Here is a 20,713-nt window from a genome sequence, read left to right on the forward strand (position 1 = left end):
ATCTGTGGAAAGAACAAGAGTTCAACTAGAGGACAGACTGCAGGAGGGAAAGACGGTCAACTTAAGAGACAAAATGGCTTAAAGTATTTGATGTTGTCCTGTTGTGGATGGAACTTGATTAAACTAAACAGAGGTATAATGTCAAAATCTAGACGACCACATTAAATCAACATGAACCCCATTTACTTTCTAGACAGCTAAATGTACAAAGATTTAGATTTAAAGCTGCAGTCTGTAACTGTTTTTGTGTTCAAAATGTATATAAATAAGCGATAATCATTATTCCATTTTTCAAACTGTGTTTTTGTCTTATCCTTATCCTAAGTGTTTATATTCTGACTATTTTAGACTGGTACGGGTCGTACCACTGTGGAGTAGCCCAGTCCCTGCGTGACTCCTCATAGAAATAAACAGAGAGAAGTAGCTCTGGCTACAATGTTCTTCCGCAAGACGCATTCAGTTCTGTAAATTAACAGCTAGAGCGCCATAAGTTAAGTACTGCAGCTTTAAAAGGTTAGTTTACCTAAAAATGAAAATTACCCCATGATTTACTCACCCTCAAGTCATCCTAGGTGTATCTGACATTCTTCTTTCAGGCAAATACAATCGGAGTAATATTAAAAAATGTCCTGGCTCTTCCAGGCTTTATAATGGCAGTAAATGGTTGTGCATCCATTCATGATAAAAGTGCTCCACACGGCTCTGGGGGGTTAATAGAGGCCTTCTGAAGTGAAGCGATGTGTTCGTGTAAGAACAATATCCATATTTAAAACTTTATCGACTAAAATAACTAGCTACCGGCAGACGGCCGCATCAATTTACGGTGGCAGTGTGACCCATGACCTGATGTAATGACAAACGCGGAAGCGCAGAGGATAAAGCTAAACAAAACACCAGTCACTAATTAGAAGTCAATTTTTAAAGAGAAATGTCGGAGGAGCTTGGATTTGTTGCCCAGCCCTATTTGTTTGTATTAACTTACGATACTCCAACATCCTACATACATCACAAGTTACTCTTGTGGCGCAAGTCGACTTGCGTAGTATGCATACGGCCGTCTGCTGGAAGCTATTTTAGTCAATAAAGTTTTAAATATGGATATTGTTCTTACACACACGCATTGCTTCATTTCAGAAGGCCTTTAATAACCCCCCAGAGCAGTGTGGAGCACTTTTATCATGGATAGTTGCACTTTGGGACTTCAAAACAGAAACAACCATTCACTGCCATTATAAAGCTTGGAAGAGCCAAGACATTTTTTAATATTACTCTGATTGTATTCGTCTGTAAGAACGAATGTTATATACACCTAGGACGGCTTTAGGGTGAGTAAATCATGGGCTAATTTTCATTTTTGGGTGAACTACCCTTTAATTCAGATTTCAATTTACAAAATGTATGCAAAACCTGCAACCTAATTAGCTGTTTTTATTTTTTAAATAATAAAATCAAATGTTGTTTTGTAGTTATGGTCATCTTGCAATAACTTCAGTAACAGGGTTGAATGATCAGTCTCAAAAAATACGGTCAAAAATGTGTGTAGAAAAAAAAAAAGTACTTTTTTGCTGCAGAACGGTCCAACTGATATCACTTCCTGTGTATCGCATTTTTTGGAATATTCAACAGTAGAAATAAATCATAAAACAATTTTTTAGACAATGAATATATATTAATGATATATCAATTTAAAAGATCATGATGAACAACAACAGCAAAACAAATCATAACCCTCATTTTCAATCAAAACCACATGGATAAAATCAGTTCAGTGTCCCACTAAATATTCAGTTTTAATATCGAATTAACAGACAAACACACTCTGATATGCATTTATTCGTGGTATTTTCTTTAATGCCATCTGGTCATTTCAACTGTAATAAATAAAGACTCCCAAAACAGTGAGAGGGGGCCGGGCTTCTCACAATGACTGGCAGCACTGTGTCAGTCAGTGCCTCAACCGTCCAATCAAGGAGCGGCAGCAATTCCATCATCCAATCAGCATACAAACAAATCACAGCGCAGTAAACAGCCATTGATTCTCTCCTACTGGCTGGAAAGAAAGCAGAATCAGGTCTATATGAACTACATGCAAAATTCAGGCTGTAGTTTTACTTGCTTATTTTGTACTAACCCTAACTGCATTACCTCTACGAATACAATGCCCGTCGATTAAAGCGTTCAAATGCAACCTGATCTTTCTGAGAGCTTCTAGAACATCTTCAGAATTCTAAACAGAACGTTCTAGAAGGTTCTCCAGAGTCCTTCGTGATGTGCTCCTGATAAAAGTCAAACATCGCTAAATATTCTCGATTTCTATGGTCATACACTAACAAACAAACAGCCATTCACTCATACAAACCACACTTAAGTGTCTTGGCCATACAGCCCATAATAGTCTTCAAGACGTACATGTGGAGGATTACAAGAAAACGAAAAGAGTCAGAACATCATTGTCAGGCCTCAGCCTCTTCTCAGGTAGACGGCCAGAGCATCTCGCGGCCCGTTTGCCGGGATTCAACATACACGCGTCGAGCCCTCCCAAACTCACGGGGGCGCTACACAGCAAGCGTGTCCAGGATCCAGCGGTCGGGAGGAAAATGAGGGAGGACGGAATCTTCACAGGAGGTCACCGACGGCATCAAGCTTCACAGATGACGACCGGAAAATCGACGTGGATACGAGGGTGATTCAACTTGACGACTCCCTACGGAAAAAATTCCCAATAGTAACGTTCTAGTAATCATGAATATTCAAAGACTTATTATAATTCAATCTAATGACAACATGTAGAAAATGTTAGCAAAACATTCCTATGCTGACTAACCTGAGGTATGAGATTCTTGTGGATTCGTTTTAGTTTGGCTTTCTTTCGGCCGTTTTTCGTTACTACCGTTTCTTCGTAAAACTCGTGGGCCAGGTCGCCGTCCTCATCGTAGTACAAAGAGCTTCACAACATAAATACAAATGTGAAAAACACATACATGCAACAATCAAAATCTTTTTACAAAGTCACACCAAGAACGGGAACTACAGTATAACGATAACTATATTAGCATCCACAACAACGCACGATAAGTTCTGTTTATTACAAGCGCGCTCAGCAGTTTTGTTGTCTGCAGCTTTAAATGCTCAAACGCATTAAAGCAGGATAGATTCCGATTATTCTTTTAGTTGCGGTGTAGAATTCCTTTATTCCTAATTATTAAAACTTTAGTTATCGTTCTTGGTGTGAAACAAGAAAATCTTAAAATTCAAGAAAAGAAAGTGTTGCCAAAACACTTTTGGTGTTTACAAAGAAAGCATTGTTTCTCTATGTAAACATTCACTAGATAGACGTGATTAACCGTAACAAGATGATGTTACGGGCGGCCCTAGATGTTCTTTTTTCATTTCAATACCCTGCGTCTCGTGTTTTTAAAAGAAAACATTCTGTGTGAATGGAACACTTGATTCTATGGAAGCTTGTTTCCCCCGCTGAATAGAAAAGGTAATTACGACATTTTTATCTCACAGTTCTACTCTTATTCTTGCAATTGTTAGCTTATATCCTATATTCTGACTTCTTTTATCAGAATTGAGATATAAAGTCGCAATTGCGTGTTATAAAGTGTTCTTATAAAGAATTGAGATTGCGAAATTCGTGATTCTGAGGGAAAAAAGTCTGAATTGTGAGATAAAATGTTGCAATTAGATTACATTTTTTATTCTGTGGCGGAAACAAGCTTCCATATGATTCTGATTGGTCACTTTTGGCATTCTGTGAACAAATATGTTTATATTTATGTATATATTTTATGTAGCGTATTGACTGTACATCTAAGGTAAAATTACATCAATGACTCAAATACTTTGAAAACATTACTTTCGAAATCTGCAATGAAACTCAAGAAAATGTGTTTTTCTGAGCACCTTCTCTTAGTAAAAGAGAGCTCCTTCTCTTAGTGTAACTGGCACAGCGGTTCAGTTATGCTGTCTGAAATAAAGTCGCATGCCAGGATCTGTGGCTATATTTACCTCCTCCTGGTAAACACGAAAGGCGTCGCATTTCGGATGCTCCGGACCCTGGCCAGGCTCTGCTCTTGGCCGTCTTTGGCAGGTTCATCCCCACCAACCGAACCAGAGAACGGCCAGTACCCTTTACCTTTAGACCCGCTGCCACCCATCATGGGCCGCAGAACATTCTCCTCCTGGTCGGGTCACACTTGGGACAGACGTACAGCTCTGGAGGAAGAAAGAATACTCTGTTATTTGACTCATACTGTTAAATATTGACATATTGATACCATGAAGCTGATAATGTCAATGTTGATAAAATATGGCTACTTTTTATGACATGGGAAACCTGTGACCTGTGCTTTCCCACCAAAGTCAAACACTCCTTTATAGTAAAATCCATATAAAATGTATTTTACGTTCTTAATAAATTGACATTTTGAACAATATTTTATGTAACAGAGATTTTCACCTCAGCATTAGCATGTAGCATCTTAAAACAAGACAGATTGTGTTTGACAGCAAAAAATGAGCAAAAACAAGAGTCAAATGTATTAGAATTATTCACTAAAAAGATTTTACATAAGTATTATTATCAATAAATAACATTCGGTTTAATTATTTTATTTTCCAATTGTCTAAATTGATGTTGCTTTCGTGCTAATACGGCTAACATCACCATAATGTCCTACAACGTTTGTGTCTATAACACAATATTATTCATATGTATAATGATGACACTTACTTGAATAATTTCTCTTGATGTTAAATGAAGCAGAGGAGTGGATATAATGCGAATTAATGCGGCTTTGAACAGATTTATTGAGTGTGTAAAGTCAGAAACGAACCGCTGCAGATCAGAGAGTGAATCAAGACACTCTCAGCCGCTCCTGCTAAAACCGGAAACACATAGAACTGCTTCGGTGAGGAAAATGGATAGAATAAAAGTTTTTTTTTTATAGAATAAAAGTCTTTACTAGATTTTTTATTTTTTGAATTTCAATAATTGTTATTTTATTTGAATAAAGTCATTAATCAAAATTTGTCATTTATGGTTTGCATTTTTGTCAAAAAGCAAACTAAATAACTAAAAAAGGGTTGTGCATATAATTTAGTAAACATGCAAGCACAAATAATTTGACCTCTAGAGAAAAATCTGTATTTTCTAAATTACATGTTGGTCATATTGTAAACTATCAAATAGAGTACGTTATTTAAAAAAGTTTTATCTTGTAAACTAAATGCTCTCCTTTTCACTTAACTTCTTATATATTTAAAATAGAATTATTATTAATAATAAATTGAATACTGCATATTACATATTTCAAACAATGAAATGTGTTTTTGTCATTAATGATTCTTGCACACAACAAAAACAGTCATTTTAAAGGGGAAAAATATTTGACTTTTATTTAATTTCAAAGAAATTGACAACAAATATCCAATATATACATGGGTCCTTCAATATCTCACAAGTATTGCATCACTAAATGGTGGTATATTAATATAGACTTTAAAATAATAATAAAAAAATCCTATTACAAGTTCAAATGGTGATTAAAATACTCTTAAATCTGCATTGATATATGCAATCACCACAGACCAATAATCTGTCGCTCACACTGGAAAGACGTTGCTCCACAACTGGATCTACGGCTACGACCGCAGCGTTTCTTCCAGTGTAACGTCACACTCCTCTCACGCTCATCAGTCACGCTCAAACACACGCTACTCCTCTCTCACTGCATTTCTCTTTCATTTACAACCCTCTCATGTCTCAAAGGGCTCTTCCACACACTCTTTGGATTCAAACAGTAATAAGCTGCGTACTTAGTACGTTTTCTTCTCCTTTTCTCTTGTTTCTGAGGTATAAAAAGCAGCTCGTCTCAGCCAGGCGTACTGAAGTTCTTCATAGCCTCTTTCATCCGGTCTCGCGTCGAGGCGTAGCGCCGCACGATCTGCCGGACGTGATCCTCCTCCTCCCGCTGCAGAATGCGCAGGAAGTTCCGGAGTTCGGGAAAACTGAAAGCATCCCACTGCGAGAAGAAGCCAACAATACCGTGAACACTTGTACCTCAAATATACCTTTTAGCATATTTGAACATTTTTATTATTTCTGATGACCACGTACAGACGGCGGACTGTCAGAAGGGCGTTTACTCACATTAACTTCTCCCGTTTCATTCTCTTTAAGAACTAAACTGAGGACTTTCTCGTTGGGTCCAGCACACAGACGCAAGAAAAGCGGACACTCATCATCCGCAATCTTCTTTAAGTACACTGAGAAAAAAAAAAGATGATAGGAATTTTGATACTTGCATACAATTGATATTCTGTTTATTATAAGAATAAATGCAAGTAAGGTATATAAAGTATATATGTTGTTCTCCCCACCTTGATTCTGCTGTTCGCTGCGTTCGAACAGAGAGAACTTGGCCGGGTTGTCCACCACGGTGAACTTCTTCAGCAGGGCTTCGATGACCTCTCTGGCCCGTGTGCTGGAGCTGATGTGCAGGTGTTTGACTGTGTCTCTGGGCAGGTAGAAAGAGGTGCGATGCTGCAGTGCTTCCGTGCCGTCCCATCCCGAGGAGGAGGACGTGCTCCGTGAAGGAGGGAGAGACACGGGCCGGGCCAGCTTAAACTGGACCTTTATGAAGCCAGTGTAAGATCCGTCACGGTTCTGATGACCAGGACAAGAAAAGAATCACACTGAGTTACACATTGAAGTTGATAGTTATGGTTAGGGGTTTGTCCAAATGCAAGTACTACAAAAAAATATAATACAATAACATAAATGTAATTATATAATAATAATATATGATATTAAAATTACTTTAATGCAAGCACCTCTGATAAGCATAAAGATATATCATAATATTATAATGTATATGATTATATTTATTATGTTTTGCAAGAACCACTAATACATTTATAGATATATAATATAATGTGTATGTATATTATTATGATATAAAGAGCAATACATATATAGATATAGAATAACAAAACAAAAAATATTTTTATATTATACAATTAAATTTTTTTTTTTTATCCATTCAGTTTTTATATATGAATTATTAACATTATTACACAGTATAAATTATCTATATATATATATATATATATATATATAACACTATTGATTCAATTAAATTATATATTTTAATATAAATGATATAGAACGTTATAACATTCTATATTACTATATCGTACAAATGTTTAATAAAATAACGTATACAATTTTATTTGATTTATATAAATATATATACACACACACACATAAAGATATATACATTTGATAATATAATAAATCGGTCTTTTGACAGCAAAAGACCGATTTGATAGATTTACATAAATCAAGACTGACAGGTATCCTTACCAGAACCATGAAGAGGTTGCTGTTGACCTGAGCGTTGTATTCTTTCACTTTCTGTTGTATTTCAGTGACAGACAGCTCCTGTTTCCTGCAGTCGACCGGCTCATCCTGCAGGACAGAGGACAGGACAGGACAGTGTGTAATGCATCACGTGACCACGAGGGGGAGACAAACAAAGCTCAAGCGACTCAGACTGGCTGACGTATACACCCTAGGTTAATAAGAACTATAAAGTTCATCCTAAACACTGATTTTATGGGTTTTCCTGAGATACAAACCAATAAGAATCAGATTTATAAGTACTTTGACCAACAACAAAAAACAGCTTGACTTTATGTGACTGAGAAACTATATTTAACAACATCAGCTGGTTGTGTTTGTACAGAAGAACAATCGCAGTCTGGGACAGAAAGTGAGTTTCAAAGACAGTCAGATCGAGCTGGATTCCCTTTATTTGTGATTTACCCACAACTTACACAGACCGACACGGGACACAGGAAAACACCCTCCCTCATCCAGAAATAGCCGACAGGAAGTGGGAACACACACACACAGCCCCATTAACTCTAATACTTCACAACAAGTATGATTTCTTCCCAAATTTGTGGGAAAATTAGTTTCCTACAATCGAGACCGCCTCATCCCAAGTTTTCTACTTTTTTCTGTAAATCTACAGAACAATAAGTGCTGTTAAAAGTACCATATAAATTGAGTTAAATACTTATAATAACAACTAACTGGTTCATTTAAGTAGTTAATAAATATGTAAGATAATAAATAAAATTACTGCTTTTTATCTAAATAGTAATGCATATTTTAAAAATTAATTTACAAATTATAAATTCATAAGACAGACTCCAACAATAAAGTACAATTTGGGGCATTATGGCTCTCTTTTGTGTGTAAAAAATACTACTAAATAAATAAGCAAGCCATATGTTTCAGTGATGTCACGTAAATAAAAACAAACCTGGTCCACTTTTATCTTTTAATAAAATTGCTGGCTTCATAAATATTAATGAAGGTTTAATTAAGAGTCTTTACACTGATCATGGGCTATGTAATGAGAGATGGACAGACTGCAGATGCTTTTTTTTTGTTTCAGCATGACATCATTTTAAGAGGAAACAACCCCCCCACACACACACACACACACCACACACACAATTAACTAAATCTAAAATATAACAAATACAATAAATATATTTTTTTAAATGAATAATTAAATTATGTTGCGATTTTTAATAATAATATAAATGACTAAATCGTTATTGTACAGTTTGAAAGTAAAAGCAAGCATCATTTAAAATAACCACGCATGCGCAGATTGCGCACATGTACTGTTGGCACACCGACCCGAAGATATCCGTAAGTTTAGTTTCTCCAGTTCCAAATGGACTGTAAAAATAGCAAAGCCCAACCAAAACGCCTAAATAATATACATTTAAGCTTAATATAGTATTTTGCATGATCATGTATCACTGTCTTACTTTGTCTTTGCGTTTTTTGGTCTTTCTGAGTGAGGTGCGCGCGGTGTAGAACTGCTCGAGCTCGTGCTCGTGCTCGGAGTCGCTCTGGCTGCAGTATCCGCTGCTCGCGCCGCTGCCCCACGTCATGTCGAACCACTCACAATCCGTCATTATCTCACCGAAACCGACCGGACCGGGACTGTATAAGAGCTTCCGCTGTGTCTGAGTGAGGAAGATGATGATGTGGCTGTCTGACTGACTGACCTCGTGCAACCGGGATGCAATGTAACCGTTAGGCGTGATTTGAAACCCCACCCTTCCGCTTTGCCCCGCCCCCGGATTGAATTTACTGCACCTAGGCTCCTCCCTCCATTCAATCCTGGCCCCTCCCCCTGAGACCCAGCAGAACAATACAATTTCTAACTATAAAAAATATAAGTATACATTTAATGGTATAACAATTATAAAAAAAATATACACATATTTATTTAAAATAAATAATAGTATTTTAAATACATTTATACTATTATGTATTAAAATGGATCAATCATTATTACAGTTGACAAATACAAATATAAATCACATCTACAAATAATTATACAATAATTGTGAAAATTACATATAGAAATATGTTTTTTTTAAATAGTACATTTATAATAGTAAATAACTTTATAAATATATTTTGAATACATTTATACTATTATGTATATATATATACACACACACATATATATATATATATATATTTTAATATTATTATAATATTATTTAATATATATATAATATTAGTATTTGGTATTACAGAAAATCTGTGAAACAATATAACAATCACTACAGTTGACAAAGAAAAATATAATACATATAATTATATAATAGGCCTAATTACTTTAAATAATTACATATAATAATATGCAATGTTTGTTATATATAAAACCTAAAATGTATTTTAAATAGTATACTTATATTAGTAAATAATAGTATATACATCTATTTTTACAAATGTATATTAAATCATAATAATTATAATGATTATTATTATTATTATTATATCCAATATTACCAAGTAACAAAATAATTTATAATTAAAGAAAAGAAGTGCAGAAAATAACATAGTGAACAGAAAAGCATCGCTGGGTCTCAGGAGGATATATATAAATATATGTATATAAATGTTTCATATGGTGCCGCTGGGTAAAGTCTTATATTGTGTAATAATAAAAAAAGTACAAGTAGAAAGACCTTCGCACAAATGTTGCACGGCCAAATGAGAGGTTAAGATGCTTTGCACATTTGTAATTAGGTAAAAGGTCCATTGTGAAGCGTGATTAGTTCATTCCTCCAGCTGTCCCGTCCTCCACCCTCCCCCATATCACTTTCACCTCAGCACTCGAGACTCACTCACATGGACAAATCAATGGCAGATCTGTCCTTCGCAGATCATCTCGGAGATTACCATCGGGAATGATCAACTAAAACCTTCCATGCAGCTCTACATAGACAGATTTGGTCAATAAACGTCCAGAATGTTTCAAAAGTGACAAATTTATTTGTCACATCTGAAATGTTAAAAAGTGAGCAGCTGCTTTATTGTGCGGTTGTCGTAAATTGCGACGTAATAAAATCAGCTCTGGTGGCATATGGCGAGTCGACACTCAGACCGACTTCAATTATGTTTTACGTTGATTTTATGCGCACATGCTAGTGATGGGTGAATTGATTATCGAAATAATCGAAATTATGACAGATAAAAAGATAATAATCGAGATTGTGACGTCATAATTTAAACTTTTTATCTAATAATTATTCATAATTTCAAGTTATGTCATAATTGTGACAAAGTCATAATGTTAAGGTTCTATCTCATTATCATTTTGATTTAGTATGTCAATTTTAACTTATGTCAGGCAGGAATTATTTTCTGTCACAAATTTACCTTTTTATCTCATGATTTTCTATCATAATTATGACTTTTCGAAGCCATAATTTTGATTGTTATAATTGTAACAAAGTCATCATTTCATTTAGTGTGTCTTTTTATCCTATGATTTTGTCATAATTTTGACTTTATCTTATGATTTCTTGTCATAATTTTGACTTTTTATCTTATGATTTTTTTGTCATCATTTTGACTCTTTATCTCATAATGACTTTTTAAGTCTTAATTTTGACTTATGTCATAATTGCGACAGTCATAATTTCAACGTTTTATCTCATAATTATGACTTTCTATGTCATCATTTCAACATTTTATCTCATAATTATGACTTTCTATGTCATCATTTAAACGTTTGATCTCATAATTATGATTTAGTAGTCATAATTTCGACTTTGTATCTCATGATTTTTTGTCATAATTTCGATAAAGTGTATAATTGTGACAAAGTCATCATTTCTATTCTTAAAAATTGCAACTTTTTAAGTCATAATTTTGACTTTTTGTCATAATGACTTACCAGAACATGATTGTTTCCTTATGGATTCCCATACGAAAGCGCCCATCACTATAAACAACTTCCTCAAGATTTACATGTCATTTACGTGTGACGTGTGCTCTCTAGCAGGCGGTCTCTCACCACATTGGTGTCCGTCTCGATCGTGTCCTCGCAGTAGTTGGTTTGTTCACAGATGGCGTCGCCGCTGGAGCTGCAGTCCAGTTGAATGAAGGGTTGACAGCGGTAGTGACAAGTGTAATTACAGTCTGAAGAGACACAAACATTCCTTCAGAAACCAAACCACACATCCAGTATTTGTTTCAAGAGTTAAATATAGATCTCAGCACTACAGTTGAACAGAGCAGCACAAGCTGAACATATGACAGAGGGGTCAAGCTTTGCTCATGAATGAGTCTACAGCGCCACCTGGTGGTCATGGTGAATAAATCATTCATCTGTGGTCTGTTTGACTGAGCCACTTTAAAAGCTTTACGAAGTTAAAAACAAGCTGGTAATAAATGTTTTAAAGTGATCTTTTTGGCAAATAGAGAAAACTATGTTTAATTTCATGACATAAATGTTGGCTGAACTTGCAAATCTCACCGTTACAAGATATTCTGGAAGGTTGCCAGGGATTTGCCAAGGTGTTCTGGCTGGTTCAGGCATTTATTTATGTAATAATGCAGTTATGCATTAAATGTGCTCGCTCTGTTATTCATGTTCTTCATTGTATATATTGTACTCTATTCTGTTGGTCATTTATTCTATGTTATTTCATTTTCATTTAAAATCAGTTGCACATATTTTAACATCTAATCTGCATGCTATAACCTAACTTGTTTATTTTACCTGAATTAAATCAATCAAACGCATAATTCATGTATAATTCAATTGTTTATATATTTATGTCCTTTAACTCAAAGTTATACAGCTTTAAAATGTATACAGCATGCAAATTTATTTAAGCGTGTGTGTATTATACATTTATTAGAGCATTTTTTAATTCCATTTGCATTATTTTTTAAATTAAAATCAATCTAATTTTTATACGGTTATTCTATTCTATTCTATTCTATTCTGTTATTCTGTCTTATTTATTTGCTGTATACTCTTACTGTCCATAAATAAACTAATAACATTACTGATTGATTTGCTGTTTGAATTCTTAAATTTCGTAACAAACACACACCCACACAATCTCTATCCAACATAAGACACTGTAGTTACGAATCCCTACCTAAACATCCTTTTCCTATTTGCTCTCAGTCTCTGAGGGCCAGATTGTCTTGACAGAAACATTTACACAGCAGAACACAAATATCCCTGTGGAAACGTTGTGGATTATCTGTGTAAAAGACTCACGTGTGCAGCGGAGACTCTGCCTGTACAGGCCCCATATAAACTCCCCGCAGAGGTCGCACCAGCTGAGCTGCGTCTGGCTGCAGGGCTGGAAGTCGTGACCCCGTCCGGGTTTACACGTCAGCCAGTCGGGGTCCTCCAGACGCACGCGCTCCCCCACCATCCGCACCGCCTTCTCTTTGCTCCACCTCTCCGGAGCGGGCGGAGGGCCGCTAGGGGGCGCTAACTCGATGCGGTCGTCCGGAGTCAGGTCCTGTAATTCGATGAGTTCACATTTTGCCATCTTGGGGATGCGGGAGGCTAAAAAGCATGGCTCAGTAGATCACTTCGAAGCGACCCGGTTTACTCCGAACCGGCTCGACGGACTTCGCGTCTGGTTCTGATGCGCTTGCACATCCAGGCTGAGAACATACATGGATCACTTTGTCGATCGTACAATATTAATACAAAAGAGATGATGATGTTTTCAGCGAGATGTCCTCTTGATTCAGTTTTCAGCAGCATCTGGCTCAATCTGAGGAAAAACAACAGAGATTAGATTAGATTACGATATATTGTGAGATAAAATGTGGACAGTTATAATCTCTCCTCCATTCATTTGTTTTACTATCATTATATATAAATAATATCAAATTGTATATATATATATAGGGCTGGGTATCGATTCAGATGTTCCCATTCGATTCGATTTCGATTCTCGATTCAATTCCGATTCTAAATTCGATTTCGATTCCCGATTCGACTCAATGAATATAGATTTAATACAAATCCTATATTTATTTATTTTTAAATGGTGAACATAAGTTTACGAGTGGTTAATTAATAAAAAGAAATAGAGCCACAAACCTGTATATTAAACTCTTTTTATTTTAGGTACTCTTGGGTACATTAAAACCCACCTTCAAATGCATACAATGAATAGACAGGATTTTGATGCAAGATGAAAAATTAATGCTGAAAATTAGACAAGTCAGAACAGTCGCATGCCTTGATCAATCAGGATAAGGTTATTTTATGTTTAAGATAAAACTAACATCAAATCTCACAGCATTATCTGTAACATGGAGGCTGCAAGCCTATGAACACTGTAGGAAAACTAATACTGGCTTTTGGGTGATGGGTATAAATAAATATGGGAAAAAATAGATTTTTGGCCTTAGAGAATCGATTTTAAAAATCGATGAATCGAAAAATAGATTTTTTTTTGCCCAGCCCTAATATGTGTGTGTGTGTGTGTGTGTGTGTGTGTGTGTGTGTGTGTGTGGCTTTAAACGATAGGGTATATAGGGTATATTTAATAAAAGAGAGACCTTTGATATTTGTTGAACAGAATTAAATATTTAGTCTGTATAGGGTAAAAGCTTCTTTAAACATCAGACAGAAAGTCCATAGACAGGAAATTACGGGGTTTTAACATTCCAGCGGGTTTGTGCAAACTAATCTGTCCTTTACAAATCCACTTGACAACATCTATATGGAGGCTGATCAGTATGCGTGAGAAGGACAATTCACTCAAGGGTGTTTTTGGACCATTTTTGTTGTATGGAACCTCTTTTGGCGACTGTCCTAATCCTGAGAAGCCCAAAGGCCCGAACAACCAACCAGAATAGAAAGAGGTGTAAAACTGGGTCACAAAAGCATAGCAAATAAAAAGCACAAAATATAGACTAATAAAGAATGGACAAATAGAATAGAACAACTGATTTGGGCAAATGATGCTAACATTTAACTATAAGAGAATAATAAAATAAATTGCAATAATTCATGTAAAATACGTACATTCTTAAATGTACATCTTTAAATAAAAGCATCAAATATATAATTACTAAATTAATTTGTGTTCGAATTAATTCATTTTATTAAAACAAATACATTAATTAATAGAGATTAGATGTCAAAATGTCTTTGATTTAAAATCCAATTAAAGAACATAGGCTACACAAAATGAGACATGCATAAATAAACAAACCAAGAGAGTATAGAATACAATAGGCCTATAGAAAATAAAGAAAATGAATAACAAACAGAATAAGAAATAATGCATATACATAGCTTTTTTTTTTTTTTTTTACAAATTTACTTGTGAAAATGTGTTGTAGTAGCCTATTCATTCCAAACAAATAACACAGAACAAAATAATCTCTCACAGATTAGCAATTCGACGCAATTGATTTGGACGTGAAATAAACTGCAGAAACTAGGTTACACAAATAAAATTTGATGGTTAGTGTCAGATTATAGTTTTAGACTACTTGTTTTTTAACCTTTTGTAGAAACTGCTTAAAAAGACCAGCCTACCTTAAACCAAAAACAAGACACTTTTATCGTCAGAAGAGCCTCAGACTGGACAGTAAACGGGTCAGTTTCCTCAAATCCGCTTTTGAAGTCTCAAACAGCGCGTAATCTGCGCGCGCATCGCGTGTTTGAGAGGAGATAACGCAACATCTTCCATTACACCCTAACTAAAGTGGAAATGATGCTCCTCTGGCACTGGCAGGCAGCTGTCTCCTCAGATTTTCGGTTCACTGTTGGCGACATTCGCGGTCGCAGCTCGAAACCGGGTCGATTATGAATTTCTCCTGTCAGAACGCGCACCTTGTACAGCGCGACCGCTAGCGCGCGTCAGTGCGCATGCGCCGCAGACTCAGATTAACGCTTAATCCAGCACGATCTGTCCTACTTGAGAGCGGCGAATGCAGAGCAGACATCATTTCCTGAAGCATTTGGTGGACCCTCGGGTTTTATACTCTGAACCCACGCCTGCGGGTCTATTTACAATGACCTCGTTTAAAATTAAACTCATTCTTAAAGGGACAGCGCTCTCAAAATTAGTATCTACTCGCCCAGATGTCATTCTTTACTCGAGAATCGTAGCTCTTTTCCAAACAAAGTGGTTCACAACTTGTATGATATATGCTACATTTCAAGTCTTCTAAAGTTATAGTGGGAGGAGACTGAGTGTGTTTCTACAGAGTCATGCATAAGTGTAATAAATAACCTTTAAAGTTTGCCTACGTAGAAAGTGAACATAGAAGATACCATTTTCCTGTAAAACTTTCAGTGCATAGAAATGTACTTGCTCCAAACTGGGAGTTGGCAGAGCTCCATAGGTTTGATTTAACATTGAAGTCTCTCTCTCTCTCTGGTCTGATAGCGGATGTCTTGTATCATCAGGAAGGAGGTCTGGGACCTCCCAGAAGAGATAAGAAGGTTTCTGTCCTCCGTTCAGTCTGGATGAGGGCCAGCAGGTCACAGGACAGAAGAAATCCTGCTCAGTATAGAGGACAATAAACAGTAATTGGTTGTGAATGTCTGATTTTGTTACGGTCATCGGATTCCCCAATTAACTGAGACATTTCCTCAAACAAACCAAATATAAATACAAAAATACACACTATTTTTAAAGATAAAAACGTCATTGTGAAAAGGAATTAAAAAAATAAATAATTTAATATTTTTTTTTTTAACAAAAAACAACAACAACATACTTTTAAAGTTAAACATATCATTGATCTCTGTATTTAAGGACACGTTTTTTTTTGTTTTTTTTTTTATTCTGCATAGACACAGATAACAATAAACTGTGAAGCATTTATTTATTTGTGGAATCTGAAAAAAATCCAGTGTGATGCCTGCAGGTCAAACGACGGAAAGACAAAATCCCACGTCAGCATGAGCAAAGGGATTTCTAGAACAGAGGCAATCTGGAAGAAATTGTTACAATTATTGTCAAAATAAAAGTCATTTATATAATTTAGAGAAGAAAATAGACTTTGGCGCAAACAAGATTCATTTCAATTAATCGTAGTGGGTTTTCAAAATATATAAATCATCTACATTGTTTTATGACAAATCTGAACTTATCAGATCAGATTTTGCTTCGAAACGAGATGGGACTTTTATTATGCCATGTTAGTGTGTAACCGGAAACCTTGAATGATCAGAGTTCGTAGTTGAGATCAGATTGCGAGCATTTCAAATGGGTTGAGGTATGTGACTCAGTGTGCTGTTTGTGTATGTAGCTGTATGGAATAGATTTGACAGAGACCCAGTAGTAGAGTATAATATGACTGTCCATCACGAGCCGGAGCCTAAACTGTACCGCTACAGCAGGATAGTGTGCGGAGTCTCCACTCATGTGCTGTGCGCTGTGTTCACTGGCTTCATCACGGTCCTCGCCAAACCTGGATCCAGTGAGTACAATAAACCTCTTATATACTGTCTGTGTCTATGCAATAAACACCAGTGAAGATCATACATACCGATCAGTCGTACTCAGACTCTCACTGATCTATGCTGTCAGTAGACTGTCAGAAAACTATCGTTTCCTCTTCCTGTAGTGAATTTGTATGTTGTATAAAATGTTATGAATTTATACTATTGATAAAGAATATTGACATTTTGAAATGCTTTATACATTTATTTCTGACAGGAATATACGTAAAACAAAGGTTATTATAATAATAATCAAAAGTTATATTCATGGTAATAATGACAAAATAACACCGTGCAAATATCCTATTAATTATGAAAGTAATAAATATAAATGTTGTAATGGTTGTATGCGCAAAAAATCGATACTTTGGTATGTATATTGTATGTGTAAAATGTATGTATATTATTTATTTGATATAATATCACATCATCATAATAATACACTATTAATAATAATGAAAATATAGTTTCTATAATTTATACAAATATTTCAATTGTTTGTACATAAAAGTTTGTATATAGTACAATATTTTAATATGAAATATTCTATCAAATCATCATAATAATACATCATTAATAATAATGAAAATATAGGTTCTATAATTTATACAAATATTTCAGTTGTTTGTGTACATATTTTATTATATATATATATATTACAAACTTTTAGATGCGATTCATTGATTTGACAATACTATATATAAATGTGTTTTGTGTAAAAATCAAATATGATTTAATACACTTTGTAATAATAAAAATAAATCCTTTATAAAAAATAAATATATATTGTAATGTTATGAAATACAATATTGATATTTTCACTTGCTTGTAGTACATTTTAGATAAAAATACATGTAATGAACATCTTAAATGTATAACTAAAAATAATATAAACTTCAAACATTATAATGATGTTAGAGGAATCTAAATAAAAATAAATTAATAAATGTCTCGTTTCTGGCTCACAGTATCTTAGTGTATTATTGTTAACTAAAATCATTAAAATGTGTTTTATTTGGTAATTGAAACAAAGCTGAAATAAAATATCATAAATATTTACTCTAATATTTATGATATTTTATTTCAGCTTTGTTTCAATTACCAAATAAAACACATTTTAATGATTTAGTTAATTATCCGTTCCTGGTGTTTTTCGACCACCAAAGCACCAGCTCCGAACCAGTAAAAGTGGTTCTTAAGTAGCACCAAAACATTGCTGGGCTAGAAGTAAGAACCGCTTGCGTCAGGGGCTTTGTTAATTAGAAATGTTGCCTTGGCAACTAAGTAACTGAAATATAATTAGATGTAAGATAATAGAAATATAAAAAAAAATCTAATGTAATTAAAAGAAGCACATACAATTATTAATAAATACTATAGTGGTATATAAATAACACTGCTCTCTGTTTGCTCACAGGTCTGTTCTCATGGCATCCGTTCCTGATGACTCTTGGTGTGAGTATGACGCAAAACATATTGACCTTGATTGTTTTGCATGTAAATTAATTTTAAAGGGTAACTGTTGCCAAAATTGAAACTAGGCTCTTTTTGTTTATCTACCCGAGTTAAACTTTCGTGTAAAAGCATAATTTGAATGGAAACGCCACTTTTAAGATTGACCGTATTTTCGTTTTAGGTCAAAAATGCCTTTTGAATGGGAGTGCATGGGGCACTTCTATGATCGCATCAAAATCGCTGTTTTTAAAACACTAAGAAGGCTCGACACAACATAACCCTGTGCTCGAAGTATCACCAGGGGCTCTACACATGAACTTGAGCATTGAGAACATTGTTTGTGTACACAAAGTTTACTAAAAAGAAAGGTTTTGAACAACTCACTGTAGCTGCTGTTCTTCATGGCCGCCAAAATAGTCAATCTGTATCACTGAATCATTTCATAATTATATGAGGATCCTTTTTCAAATACAAGGTCAATATTGATTTTGACTAACAACATATTATCCTTGAATATATAAGGAACTAAGCTTTAGGAGCTTTCCATCTTTACTCTCTTCCCCGTTAAGTTGCATTCGGAGATCGACTACTTTTGACTGACAAAATTCCAGCCACCGGAAACACTACCTGATAAAGTGAGTCGTACAAAACCTTTCTTTTTAGTAAACTTTGTGTACACAAACAATGTAGTCAATGCTCAAGTTCAAGTGTAGAGCCCCTGGTAATACTTTGAGCGCAGCTTCATGTTGTGTCGAGCCTTCTTCGATGCCCCATGCACTCCCATTCAAAAGGCATTTTGACCTAAAGCGAAAATACGGTCAATCTTAAAAGTGGCTTTTCCATTCAAATTATGCTTTTACACGAAAGTTTAACTCGGGTAGATAAACAAAAAGAGCCTAGGTTAAATTTTGGCAACAGTTACCCTCTAAGTTAGCGTTTTGTCACGCAATACTATCCTCTCACAAGATTGTCTTTCTCCCATCCAGTTTTCCTTTTTCATGACCGAAGCCGTTCTACTGTTCAACCCCTACTCGTCTCCCGTCAGGAAGTTGAAGCACAAAACTAAAGGCCGCCTGCACTGGATCCTGCAGTGTCTGTGCGTGTGTTGCGCGACCGCGGGCCTGTGCGCCATCTTTTACAACAAGAACCTCAACGACAAGCCACACTTCACGTCGTGGCACGGGTTGGTCGGTGTGATAACGGTGTCTGTCGTCGGGCTGCAGTCGCTCGGAGGACTTCCCCTCCTCTATCCCAAACTGGCCAAAGGCTGGTCGCTGGCCAAACTGAAGCGCTACCACGCCACCTCCGGTTTACTCACGTACCTGCTGGGCAGCGTCAGCTTGTTTCTCGGACTGTGTTCATCGTGGTTCAGTGACAGTGTGAGCGGGTACGTCTGGTACCTGGCCGTCCTCTGCCCGGTTCTGTGCGCTCTGGTCGTTATGAGTCAGGTGACGAACGCTTACATGGCCCGGAAACGAATGCAGTACTGAAACAGACATTCACGGTTTCTAAACAGGTTCATCTGATGTACACAGACATTGTGAACAACAGTTGCATATTGCGGCTCATCTGCATGACGGAGATGATGATACTTGTACATTTATATTATTGCTATATAGATTGACCAAAACAAATGTATTTTTGGATAACAGTTTTATATTATTGAGTGCATTTCAGCTGTATTGATGGCATTTTTTGGGGGGAGGGGGAAATATCTTTGGAATTGACTGAAGGCAACTGATTTTTCTTAATTGCAAGGATAAAATAATTTGTTTATTCAATCATTTGTCATTCTTTTGGTGTTTGTGAACAATGTTTTTGCATTTACCAGTGCCAGTCTGCCTTTTTCTGTCATTGCAATCATGAAAGGAAATATATATGCCTTAATTAAAAAAAACTTATTTATGTGATCAAGAAATAAATATATAATAATATATTTTAATAATTTATATATACACTATTAATGGCAGAAATCATATATTTGGTTTATTAAAATCTTATGTTCAAATTACCAATTTCACCTCATGTATGAACTTACATTTATTATTGAACTTCACATTATTAATATTGTACATAAATGAACAAATATGAATATTATGTACACTTTTTTATTAAGGGCAAGTATCTGTTAATTAAAACCATTTATTTCCCTGTGCTATAACTTTTTGCAGATCATGCTTAAAGACATTTATAATTTCTTATTTACTTTAAATTCAACTATTATATATGGAAAAATACTATATATGAATAAGTATTTTCAAATAAAGTGTTAGATTTGGCTAATTGTTATGAAAAAAAGTATACATATATAGATTTTTATATTGTGGCTATATGTAAATATATTAATATATATACATGCATACACGCGCACTTTTTTTTCATGAGTCGAGCTGAAATTGCTGGAAGCCGCGAGA

General features: G+C 35.2%; 3 protein-coding genes across 3 annotated transcripts; 1 reads left to right on the forward strand and 2 right to left on the reverse strand.

The window, feature by feature from the left end:
• Positions 1-1,339: 1,339 nt before the first annotated feature.
• tusc2b (tumor suppressor 2, mitochondrial calcium regulator b) lies at positions 1,340-4,923 on the reverse strand. The gene is made up of 4 exons (XM_079593790.1): positions 4,739-4,923; positions 4,015-4,221; positions 2,825-2,945; positions 1,340-2,704 (listed from the first exon to the last, which is right to left on the reverse strand). Exons 2-4 carry the CDS (start codon positions 4,164-4,166, stop codon positions 2,639-2,641), a joined length of 339 nt encoding a protein of 112 aa, XP_079449916.1. The 5' UTR covers positions 4,167-4,221; positions 4,739-4,923; the 3' UTR covers positions 1,340-2,638.
• A 448-nt stretch (positions 4,924-5,371) lies between these two features.
• Positions 5,372-15,379, reverse strand: rassf1 (Ras association domain family member 1). The gene is made up of 7 exons (XM_079593990.1): positions 14,928-15,379; positions 12,633-13,143; positions 11,412-11,536; positions 7,373-7,477; positions 6,388-6,673; positions 6,158-6,273; positions 5,372-6,029 (listed from the first exon to the last, which is right to left on the reverse strand). The coding sequence occupies exons 2-7, from the start codon at positions 12,910-12,912 to the stop codon at positions 5,880-5,882; spliced, it is 1,062 nt and encodes a 353-aa protein (XP_079450116.1). The 5' UTR covers positions 12,913-13,143; positions 14,928-15,379; the 3' UTR covers positions 5,372-5,879.
• A 1,167-nt stretch (positions 15,380-16,546) lies between these two features.
• On the forward strand, positions 16,547-20,236 carry cyb561d2 (cytochrome b561 family, member D2). Its single transcript, XM_079593996.1, has 3 exons — positions 16,547-16,822; positions 18,262-18,299; positions 19,286-20,236. Exons 1-3 carry the CDS (start codon positions 16,696-16,698, stop codon positions 19,787-19,789), a joined length of 669 nt encoding a protein of 222 aa, XP_079450122.1. The 5' UTR covers positions 16,547-16,695; the 3' UTR covers positions 19,790-20,236.
• The last annotated feature ends 477 nt before the right edge of the window (positions 20,237-20,713 follow it).

The sequence above is a fragment of the Phoxinus phoxinus genome (assembly GCF_949152265.1).
Source record: "Phoxinus phoxinus genome assembly, chromosome: 20".
NCBI lineage: Eukaryota > Metazoa > Chordata > Actinopteri > Cypriniformes > Leuciscidae > Phoxinus > Phoxinus phoxinus.

Excerpts from the sequence above, each read along its gene's own strand:
- tusc2b (XM_079593790.1), bottom strand. The coding sequence starts at position 4,166 with ATGATGGGTGGCAGCGGGTCTAAAGGTAAAGGGTACTGGCCGTTCTCT. Across the intron at positions 2,946-4,014 it reads TTCGTGTTTACCAGGAGGAG|CTCTTTGTACTACGATGAGG; the intron begins GTAAATATAGCC and ends TATGTTGTGAAG. Across the intron at positions 2,705-2,824 it reads ACAAGAATCTCATACCTCAG|GGAGTCGTCAAGTTGAATCA; the intron begins GTTAGTCAGCAT and ends TTTTTTCCGTAG.
- rassf1 (XM_079593990.1), bottom strand. The coding sequence starts at position 12,912 with ATGGCAAAATGTGAACTCATCGAATTACAGGACCTGACTCCGGACGAC. Across the intron at positions 11,537-12,632 it reads GCAGAGTCTCCGCTGCACAC|ACTGTAATTACACTTGTCAC; the intron begins GTGAGTCTTTTA and ends GTGTCTCTTCAG. Across the intron at positions 6,274-6,387 it reads CAGCGAACAGCAGAATCAAG|TGTACTTAAAGAAGATTGCG; the intron begins GTGGGGAGAACA and ends TTTTTTTCTCAG.
- cyb561d2 (XM_079593996.1), top strand. The coding sequence starts at position 16,696 with ATGACTGTCCATCACGAGCCGGAGCCTAAACTGTACCGCTACAGCAGG. Across the intron at positions 16,823-18,261 it reads CCTCGCCAAACCTGGATCCA|GTCTGTTCTCATGGCATCCG; the intron begins GTGAGTACAATA and ends GTTTGCTCACAG. Across the intron at positions 18,300-19,285 it reads CGTTCCTGATGACTCTTGGT|TTTTCCTTTTTCATGACCGA; the intron begins GTGAGTATGACG and ends TCTCCCATCCAG.